This window comes from Sceloporus undulatus, chromosome 6 (assembly GCF_019175285.1).
Source record: "Sceloporus undulatus isolate JIND9_A2432 ecotype Alabama chromosome 6, SceUnd_v1.1, whole genome shotgun sequence".
Lineage (NCBI taxonomy): Eukaryota > Metazoa > Chordata > Lepidosauria > Squamata > Phrynosomatidae > Sceloporus > Sceloporus undulatus.
The window spans coordinates 138,193,390-138,204,728 of record NC_056527.1 but is presented as its reverse complement, the minus strand read 5'-3'; the positions used below and the strand labels follow the sequence as shown (position 1 = coordinate 138,204,728).

The window sequence follows — 11,339 nt, the reverse complement described above, 5'->3', positions numbered from 1 at the left end:
ATAATATGTAATGGGCACAACTTGTTCCAGTTCCTTGGTGTTGGTTTGCCTTGTGCTTCTCTGCTCTGAGGACACATTTGTTGGTAGCAGCTTCTCTAACATGTTCCTTCTCAGGCAATCTGATGTTGTGAACCACCAAAGTTTGCTTCCAGTGTGTTGGGGACCAGTGTCTTGTTTGTGCCAATTATTATTACATTTGCATATTTTCCTGGAAACTTCTCACAGACTGGCAACTGATGGCTCATGGACTGAAACCAAATGATGGACCACCACTTTTAGAAGCATGCTGCTGTAACATATACTGATGCTCAGGAAAATTAGCATGTATGTGTGATACACAACCATTCAGGCGAGTAGAATTCCGTTGTTCGGGGGGGGGGGGGGGGAACAGATATTATAGAACAAGATATTGCAAGCATCTACTGCCATCTGATGGAAGTTTTCTGTAACATCTGGCAAACACGTTAGATGCTCATGCGTCACACATTCATTCATAGGTGAACATTCAAATGAATGCATAAATCAGAAAGAACTTGAAGGCACACAACAACAAATTTACACCTGAACAATGTTTTTGGCCACATTAAAAAAAAGCAATCTATCTTTCGCAAAGCATTTTAAACACTAAAACATTTTATTAGCAGTGGAATATTTATATAGAGAGATATTTGCAACAGCCAAAGCATTAAAAAACAGTAACAGGAAATAAAATAAGATTTTTTACAGGATTCACATTGCTTGACTGGCGATTTCAAGAACGTTCACCATTTAAGAAGAAGAGGTGGGAGTGCAAACATCCGTAGTCTTTGCTTCTTCTTAGGAGCCACAGAGATGAACTTTGAGATGAAAAAGCAAAGAAAGGGGATTATGTAAGAGTATGGAAAGAGCTGTTAGACAGTAGAACATGCTCATAGAGTGATGGAGTATCTTTCTTTGAAGGTTTTTAAGCAGAGGTTGGATGGCCATCTGTCGAGGGTGCTTTGATTCTGTATTTCTGTATGGCAAGGGGTTGAAACTGGATGGCCTTGTGGTTTCTTCCAATCCTATAATTCTATGTCTCCTTAAGACTTTCATGGGACAACTTCACAGAGACAACCAGAATTTTGATTGCTTTGATCTAAAACTTAAGTTCTACCTAATAAACAGTACTGGGGGCTGGATGTAAAAAGTGATTTCCTCAAGCTTCACCCATAAACCAAGCAGAAATCAATCCAGGTTCTGCCCATAACTTGTCAGATTCCTCCAAACCCCATCAACCAAGTTATGCCCTGCTTCCATATTTGATACTAACATGGGTGACTGACATCTTTTCAAATTTTAAATCATGGAGATGGGGAATTGATGGACAAGTTACAGGGGCTAGGTGGGAGTTACCTGGACTTGCCAGGGAATAAATCTCCCTGAACAAAGAAGGAGAACAAAATACAGTGAGGTAGGCATTGTGTTAGTGATAAGTTAGCCTCACGCTACGCACATGAAGGAACCATTCAGCATTGCACAACAGAAATATTCCACCAACAGTGATGGAGGTGAAGTTGAATGTATAGCAATATTGCATATATGGATTGACCCAGTCATTAGCAAGTGTTGCACAATGTTGCTATTCTTCATGGGGGTTGTGTAGGGTTGGTTTAGTGCAGCGATTCCTAAACTCTGGCCCTCCAGATGTTTTGGACTTCAACTCCCAGAAGTCCAGGCCAGCTTGACCTACAGTCAGGAAATCTGGTAACTGAAGTCTAAAACATCTTGAATGTATTATTTTATGGATAATTCAATAAAGATTATTTAAAAAAATAAAATAAAACATCTTGAGGACCAATATTTGGGATTCACCAATGCAGTGTATTTCCACAAGTGGATATTTACACTCTGCTGAGGAGATGTTGCACTGAAGCCTGAAGAAGCATGCTTAGGATCTCACAGGAAATTATTTAGTATGGACGTTGCCACCACATGCCATTGTAGACAACATGATACTTGGTGCAGCCAAACTGGAGATGTGGGCGGTCCATGGAGATTAAGGTCCCACCCATCTCCAGTTTGTCCCTCTCCCCAATTTGTAGCCCTGCTGTTTTGCTGGAAGCAAAATTGAAATGATAGGAGGAAGGTCCTAGTTCCAATATGGCAATGGAAGTGAGCAACACAAGTGGAGAAGGGAAGGGAGGGACTGAGAAGGAACACCTCACCTGTCTGTGTCTAAAAGTTTGACATTGAGGAGTGGATGCTGGTGTCAGACGGGCTGTTATCGGTGTCGGGAATGGCTTCAAACATGACCCTGGAGATGCTGAAAGTTTACAAAAAGGAGGTCAAGATTGAATGCTCTCCTGCTGAACCTGGACATGAATAATGCATCTTAGATATAGTGATCAGGACATAAAGGTCTATTCCAGGTGCATGCCCAGAATACCTGACAAGACAGAAACACACACATACACACATGCACACACCATCCCCCGAAAGTAATTGCCTTGTTGCTCCAAACTACCTAGCATTGGGTTGCTAACTGGGTTGCATTCAACCTCCACTGAAATAGCAGGCAACAAAACCATCAGTGCAATTGTCCTTGATGGATCAGCCATGGAAGGAGGGAAAACAGCCAACAATTGGGTTACTTAGGACCCTGCAGGTCAATCACAGAAAGGAGGGAGGAGAAAGAGGATCAACAGCAATAGAAACACCATTTACATTTCTATACCACTTAATAGTGAACTCAGCACTCTCTAAGCCATTTACATCAAGCTGGGTACTCATTTTACTGACCTATGAAAGGATGGAAGGCTGAGTCAACCTTGAAGCCCCTGGGATCGAACTCACAACCTTGTGGCTGCAGTACTGGCATTTAACCACTGTGCCACCAGGAGGAGGAAGGACCTACACCTCCTTATCTCCTGTTTTGAGGCCACAGAAACATGAAAGCAAAGGCAAGATGGAACATGTTTTAAGTTTTGCCCTTTTCCTGGGCCAAGACATAAGCAGCACATTCAAGGTTGTGTGTATGTGAAGCAGGATTATTAAAATCAGCCTGAGGCAGAAACATGTGAAAGACAAGCAGAAGCACATGTGTTAAGGACCCTTAAACAACCCACTATCCCTTCAGTCTTCTCCCATTTCCATTGTGTGGTAGTGGTGGCGAGGATGATGATGATGATGCTGGAAGGCCTGTGTTATAGCATTGTTTAATAGAATACAGGTTGAATCCCCCTTATCTGGAACTCCAAAATCCAAAATACCTCAAAATTATCCATTAGGATAGCTGAGATAGTGTCAGCTTTGCTATCTGAGGTTTCAGTGTACACAAACTTTGTTTCATGTACAAATTATGCAACAATACTGTGTATCAAATTGCTTTCAGGCTATGTGTATAAGCTATATACAAAATATAAATGGATTTCATGTTTAGACTTGGGTCCCTTCTCCAAGATAACTCATTATGTATATGCAAATATTCCAAAATAGGGAAGAAAAACCCAGAAATCCTAAAGACTTCTAGTCCCAAGGATTTTGGATAAGGGAGACTCAATCTTTACTGAGTTAATAAAGTTTGCTTGTTTGAATATGAGAAAGATTTTGACAGATAGCTAAGAAGAGAGAAGTGAGGTTATTTAATGGCACAGTCTTTGTTTTACACTGCAAAAGTTGCAAAGATGCTCTGACATCCGCAGTTAAGACTAGGAAAGACTGCTGAAAACCAAAGGAGTTAATTCCAGCCAGTGGAAGTAGTACTGAGTTAAATGGACCAGTCATCTGATACAGCATAAGCCTCCTACGGAAATCTATCTTACTACAAAATAATATAAATACAATGAGGTTAAGGGAAAAAATAAACATGACTTTAATGGACAGCTCCATTGCCAGTCTTTGAGATTGATTCAAAGGGTGGCATGAAGGTTTAACTCTGGCAGGAAAGCCAAACAGTAGTTGTTTCCCAACTTCTAGGATTAGAAACTCTTGGGATAATTGTGTTTGAATCACACTTTGTATTCAACTTGTTCCACACAATGTTTTTGGAAGCAAGTATGACAAGAGGGTTATATTGTTCTTATTGAGAAAGGATAGCTTATGTTCAGCCAATTGAAATGTTGCTCAACAATATACTCATCTAATCCAGCTCATCGAATCATTACCTGTTCCGCACTTTGTCCAGTCTCTCTTGCATGGCATCCTTTCTCATGTCACTTGTGACACGATACACCCGGGTTTGGCTGCAAAACACATGCAGGCAACGACTGGTATAAACACGGCATGGTTTTATTTTCACTTCCTCAAATCAGCATCAAACAGTATCCAGCTAACCCCTTTGTTTCTTTTCCTTCCCAGAAATCTCACTTTCAAGTCCTGAGCCCTGGCAATCATCATTCTCTGACCCTTTTCTCAAATATGGGAGCCAAAAGCAGCTGGTTTTGCAAGAATGCTACATAAGCTTGGTTCCCCTGCCTCTTGGCAGATCAGACTCAGGACCTGCATTGCAAATTCTGCCTGACATTGCATCTTTCTGAAGAAACTGTTGCTTCAACCCATTAAATCTCCATTTTTTGAACTCTACTTACTGAATCCCAAGAACTTCCTCCCTCTGGCCACCATACCCCAACACCCCTCTTTAAAAATGGACTTGTCTCTTAATTCCACTATATTGTAGGAGAAGAAACTCTGGGAGCACATGTAGTGTCCAAGAATTTTTTTCAGTCCAAGGCAGCTTCAGATTCCCTGGATTGTCCCTGTGATCTTTCAAAACCACAAGTGGATTTCTGGCCACTTCTGGTTGTTTGTTGGGGAGCATTTCTGCAACCTGTATAGCCCTTGAGTGTCCCTGGGCAGAAAAGTGCCCCCTAGACCTGTCACTGTTATCCATCTCTGTTCAAGGAGCCAGACAATCCCTCCAAGAAGATAAGGAATTTCACAGTTTGGAAAAGCAACGTTTCCCATTTCTTTTAGGAGAAGACAGCCGAACCTATTTCTGCTCTCAGTTTGGCATGAATGAATGAATGAAATTTTATTTATATACCGCCGTTCCTATGATCACGGCGGTTTACAACAAAGTAAAGCACAATACAATACAAATTACAAACAGCATAAAAAGCATGTACTACAATACAACAATCAAATAATAAAACAATCTAAAATTACATTAAATAGTATACAGCAGCGAGAAAAGACAAGACATGGCTTTTTAAAATTATTATTCATGAAGTCATTCTGTCACATTTCTGTACTAATCTGACAATTATTTGTGTAAACATCTGCATGAAGATTCACTTTCTTTTTTGGCCAACAATTATACATTTCTAATAGAGAAAAGGGGAGGGTGAGGAGGATTCTTGCAGCACCTTTATGAGCACACCAAATCAACATCTAGCCATTGCAAAGTTGCTTTATTTTAGGGTTGGTTTATTTTAGGGTGGTCAGCTTTCATGGATACCAGTCCATTTCCTCAAATGTCATGGCAAGCTACCATGGTGTAATGATATGAGTGTTGAACTAGGACACTGGGAGACCAGGGTTCGAATCCCAGCTCAGCTATGAAAACACACCTTGGGCAAGTCACACTCTCTCAGCCGCAGGGGATGGCAACAGCAAACCCCCTCTGAATAAATGTTGCCAAGAAACCCCCGTGATAGTTTCGCCTTAGAGTCACCATAAGTCAGAAACAACTTGAAGGCACACAGCAACAACATGACAGAGTGATATTAAAGCCTCAGATTATTAAGTGTATTTATACAGTTGTGGGGTAGACTGTAATAGGATCCAGAACTATGCAAATCAGGCTTTTGCCCTATATCTTCAAAGAGTTGTCTGAGGTGATTCAGAGCTTTATAATGGTCAGTTAGTATTGATGTGTGGAAGCAATAAGGCCGCTTAACAAAAATCAGTTCCCTTGGGTTTAAAGCCTTCTCTGGGAAGATGCCTTGCATGCAGTACTGAGGGTTCATGCTTTAATATATGTAGTCTGCCATGAAACCATTATCTTTGTTCATACCACTACTAATGGTTTGGAATGTGTGACTCTAACTCAGTTCAGCTTTCTTTCTAGTCTTCCTTTGTAATTTCTTTGTCTAGTGACTGCTACCTGCAAATCCCATATTGTATGTTCGGAAAGGCTAAAATGCTTTGCAATTGGTTTTGGAGTACTGCCATTTCAAATTTCAGATTTGTTTCCATTTATCCTCTGGCATAGATCCTGTTCTGTTTGTCTGACATAGAGTGTAGAAGAGCATTGCTGGCATAGGGTGGCCTATATTAGATTGGAGGATAAGCAAACAAATGTACCTTTGGCATTATGAGTGGTGTTATTAATAAAAGCGCTGCTAGATTCCCCCCTCCTTTTTTTTCTTTTTTGGCTGCAACAGACTGAGATGGACACTTATTTGAAAACTGTATTTCTAAATGCATTTCTCAATGCATTTTAGCCTGAAATATGCTGATCCCATCCAAGCATAGTTCTTTGTGGGTTTTCTGGGCTATGACCATGTTCTAGAAGAGTTTATTCCTGACGTTTTGCCAGCATCTGTTGAGTGCCTTGGCTAGTTCCTTTAAAGTTTAGACTGAAGCCCAGAGTGGATTCATTGCCACCTTGATGTGGAAGCTACCAGCCATCACTGCTCATGACTGCCCCTAAAGGTTCAGCTGCCTTGGTCATTCCTTGTAATTTTAATAAAGTTTCCAGCATCCAAAGGAAAGAAAAGCTATCAGGACTGGGTTGAAATCTTTACCTCCATCGATTGAACTGAGTCGCCAGTCTATCGTCCAGCATATTGTGACTGGAAACCTTGCTAAGCAGGGTGCTTGACATCCGCAATGATCCCTAGAAAGAATGGTTTGCAAGATCTGGTGAGTTGCAGAAGAAAATGTTGGTCATTTTCTCTTTTTTAAAAAATAATCAAATGTGAAGTGTGTATTTAATGAGAGGAGTTCTGTATCATTAGCAGAATATATACTCTGCAGGCAGATGGTCCCACATCCAGTCCATGGCATCTCCATACCGTTTCGATTTCTCAAAGGACAGAAGGGGAAATACTTTCCCCATCATTCTTGGGACCCACAAATCTGTCAGGTCATGTGTTCTCACCACTGGGATCTGGAGAGAAGGGGAAAGACTGAGAAAAAGAAAACACCTTCATTGCTACAACCAGGAAAGTAGGTGAATGAGTGGGAGATGAACAGGATATTTGTCTCTAGCTCAGGTTGGAGAAGTCCTATGGGAGAGGCCCACTTCTGAGGATGCTGGTAAGCTTTATGAGCACACCAAATCAACATCTAAATGACAAATCAGCCATTGCAAAGTTGGTTGACATTCCTAAAGAAAACTGCTTTTGCAGGCTAGAAGGCACCAAGCCTTGCTCCTTCTCTTCTTTTGACTCATCCCATATTCAAGCCAAGAATTTGTATCAAGTGGCCAGAGACCACCCATGAATTTATATGCCTTCCTTGTGTTCCAGACCCTCATTGTGGAGTGCTTCTGCTTGCAAGTGGGGTGGTGGGGAGACAACTCAGAGGAGGAAGATGCATCTGGTTTTGTCTGTGGAGGGAAAGAAATGGTGATGCATTCCCAGGTGGAGTGCTGGCATTTCCCTTCCTCTCAGAGCCTACACCGGCTGTATCCTCCTTTAAGTTTCCTCCCCAGGTCTATCCCCATAGTAAGCAGCAGCAAACCCTGACCTCCAAGACTTGATCACAACTGGAGGCATATTTTGGGCAAGGTGCTAAGGACCTCTTGGCTCCGTCCAAAAATGAGATTCCCACCTCATTTACACAAAACCTGAAACAAAGAGCCTGGACAGGCCAAAATAAAGCTGCTTCAGATTACTTTGGAGGTATGCTATTTAAATGTTGCATGTGTCCTAAGAGGCCAGAAGCCACGCCAATGCCACGCTCCAGTCCTAAGGACTAGAGTGCAGCTTTTGGTGCAGATTCTGGCCTCTTAAGATGCATGTGTCATTTAAACAGCATACCTCCAAAGTGACCTGAAGCAGCTTTATTTTGGCTTGTCTGTTCGGGCCCTATGTCCCCAGCTCCATATGTCAGCCCATCTGCACATATCTTACCTTTCGTGGTCTCCTGTCTTCAAAACTCTCCCAAGGTTCTGGTTTTGATCTTGCAGCTACTAAATCTTGGCTAAGTGAAGGAAATGTTCTAATATCGTATTTAGCTTCTGCCCTACTGTCTGTCCTGTTTTCTGATTTCTGCCTAAAGATCTTAGCAGATTCTTGTTCGATCTGGGAAACAAAACACACACACACAAGAGAGGGGGGACAAAAGTAAGGAGACATACAAATAGCAGTGTCTTTCACCAATATTGTAGGTGAATGCCTTTGATGCCAGTATTGAAAGACTATGAGAATCACAGCCCGCAAACCTTTGGAAAGCCAGAGTTTCCCTTTTTCCTGTTCTAAGGGTGCATCTAGGCTGTAGAAATAATGCAATTTAACACCACTTTAATTGCTGTAGCTCCATCCTATGGAATCCCAGGATTTGTAGTTTTACAAGGTCTTTAGTCTTCTCTGACAAAGTGTGCTGGCGCCTCACCAAACTATGAATGCCAGGCTTCTGGAGAATGGAGCTGTGGTAGTTAAAGTAGTGTCAAACTGCATTATTTCTACACTATAGATGCAAACTAAGAGAAAATACGGGGGGGGGGGGGGTCCTTTTGAGTTCAGAAATCTTTTTTAATAGTAGGTGTATTCATTGATTGATTGACTAAAAAGCCAAGGATTAACCAGTAAGGTTTCTTTACTTAAGGTGACAACAACTACAGACTATATCATATAGTCCTCATATAGTGAAATAGCTGAGTTCCCAAAGCCGTGAAAGCAGTCTCAAACTGAACTATTTCAGCAGCGTGTTTTGGAGCCATGTTGAACCACTGCTGGAGTCAGAAAATACTGAGATGAAACCTAGTCGGTACAAACTCAGTATAAGTCATATAAGTCAGCATAACTTTCCAGAGCCGGTGAGGGAGGTCAACAGTAGTTAACAGTGCAATACACAAGGCTGTTGCAATACACCGTGCATCTATATCCATGCCTTCCCATGACTCACTTGAGCTGGATCAGGACCTTAAACTTGGAGAAGTTCCTTTTTGGCATACAACCAGCCAGGATTGGCCATGGCGGTTGGGGATCTTCTGGGACCCCAAACAAGAAGTTTCCCAAGCTCTGTAGATCAGGATCCCTTTAGAGCAGACCTCATGGGGTGGAATTTCAATGCAGTGACCATTCCAGAATGGTCGAACTCACCTTTTTCAGCCAATGCTCCAGTACAGACACAGCCTCTGTCTCAATGACATCATTGTCCTTAAAGGAATGGAGAGAAGCAAAGAGAATTCAAGAGGCTCAGTTGTGTGATTACCCCTGAGTACCACCCCACCTCTCAGTCCGTTTTGAGCACCCAAGCTGGATCCTTTATCCTTACTAGAGCCTTGAAGGATGGGAAAGGTGGCCCCGTAGCTTTTCGGAAGACAACAAATGCAGTCCATGTAGTGATGATCATCCTAAGGCATGCTTACTGGCCAGGGTGAGGGATTCTCTTTGGCTCAGCCCTGGTTCTCATCTGCCATAAGAAACCTGTGTGTTCTTTGAGTGAGAATTCCAGCAGAGTGTGCACTGGGCATTGTGGCAGAAAGACATTATTGTGTAACTAGGCACAAAGCATTCCCTAAGTAACCATGATGTCACAAAGAGATGGTGGAAAACCAGATACCTATTGGCTGGCTTTCTTGCAGAAGAGCCTGTACAGAAACCTACATACATACATACATACATAGGTGTGTGTTGTTGGCCTTCAAGTCAGTTCCAACTTGTGGCAACCTGAAGGTGAACCTATCACAGAGTTTTCTTGGCAAGTTTCTTCAGAGGGGGGTTCACCATTGCCGTCCTCTGAGGCTGAGAGATTGTGACTTGCCCAAGGTCACCCAGTGGGTTTTCATGGCCAAACAGGGATTTGAAACCTGCTCTCCAGAGTCATAGTCCAATGCTCAAACCACTACATCATACTCGCTGTCACCATGACACAGCCTGAAACTTTGTATTATTTTTTTAAAGACCATCACAAGGATTATGTGGTTTACTAGATATTGTAACAATATATTTTCCAGCAGCCATAGGCAGCACAGTTAATAATGAAGAACGATGGGAATTGCAGTCTGGCATCTGGAGGTCTGTATGATCCCCAACCCTGTTTTAAGCCATTTATTCATTTAATAGCTGCACAGAATTAAAAGCAAGGGAAATACGGATATTTAATGACATTATCATTAACACCGCAACACCATCCAGGATGCCTAAAAATTATGTCACAGTCATCTTCATGTTGGGTCAGGATTTGGGCCCATGGCTTTATTCCTAATTCAGTGTTCCAATTTGTACATCAATAGTGGAGAACCTTTTTAGGTTCAGAGCCAGATTACATTTCAGAGATGTTCTTGAGAACTCTGTGTGTGTGTGTGTGTTATAATTAAGATTTACATATCAAATACATAATCTGCAAATGAACACCATAAATTGTGTCAAAACAAGAGTCTTACGGCACTTTGAAGACCAGTTCTATTTTGCACTAGCTTTTGTAGACACTGCAGCCCATTTCATTAGATTTATCAGATGTGGATGTGTTTAATTTGCAATGAACTCCTCAGTAGACATTGGAACTCCTTCTCCTGTTCAAATCCAACCTGTTCCTCTCCAGTTAGAGAGGAAAATACTGAAAGAAATCCACCAATTCACACACCAGGATACACACAAACACACACACACAGACAGAAAGAAATCCACCAATTCACACACCAGGATCTTTTTTGCAAATGTTTATTTATATCAAAATACAAAACATTTCTGAAGCAGAGTAATGTTACATGTGGAGCAATTAAATGTTATTATTATTTTAACCAGTTCCGAAATCCATCATTCTCCTATCGAATGGCTAGTTTTACGTAACATTGCAACACTGCCATAATTTTCTTTACCGGGTACATTTTTAAAAAATAAAAAAGAGGAGGGGCAGAGGTGAAGTAATCTATGAACATGCAATGTTACTGGAAGTGATTTTGTTTAGTAGGCTTTTAAAATACCAGCAGGTAAAAGAGGTTACGGGTGTGCCGTTCACATTTAAGGCAGGGGCTACTAAGTCCAACTCATTGTCAACGTACCAAATGCCTAATGGGGGCCAACATCAGCGGCAGACAAAGTGGGTTTATTGCTTAAAGTCCCCAAACCAGACATGGCTAGGAGTTGTCTCTGGTAAGAAGCCAAGTGGGATAGCTCTCTCTATGGAAGGGCAGAAACAGTAGAAGGGACCCAGGGAGCAGAAGGCATGGTCTATGTTATCTTTGGCCACGAGATAGACATGAACTG

The 11,339-nt window shown here is 41.8% G+C and overlaps 1 protein-coding gene across 1 annotated transcript; it reads right to left on the bottom strand.

Annotated features, from left to right (window-relative positions):
• Positions 1 to 683: 683 nt before the first annotated feature.
• On the bottom strand, positions 684 to 9,580 carry SPATA19 (spermatogenesis associated 19). Its single transcript, XM_042471847.1, has 7 exons — positions 9,406 to 9,580; positions 9,231 to 9,287; positions 8,040 to 8,210; positions 6,708 to 6,799; positions 4,125 to 4,202; positions 2,187 to 2,284; positions 684 to 836 (listed from the first exon to the last, which is right to left on the bottom strand). The coding sequence occupies exons 1-6, from the start codon at positions 9,481 to 9,483 to the stop codon at positions 2,197 to 2,199; spliced, it is 564 nt and encodes a 187-aa protein (XP_042327781.1). The 5' UTR covers positions 9,484 to 9,580; the 3' UTR covers positions 684 to 836; positions 2,187 to 2,196.
• Positions 9,581 to 11,339: the final 1,759 nt, after the last annotated feature.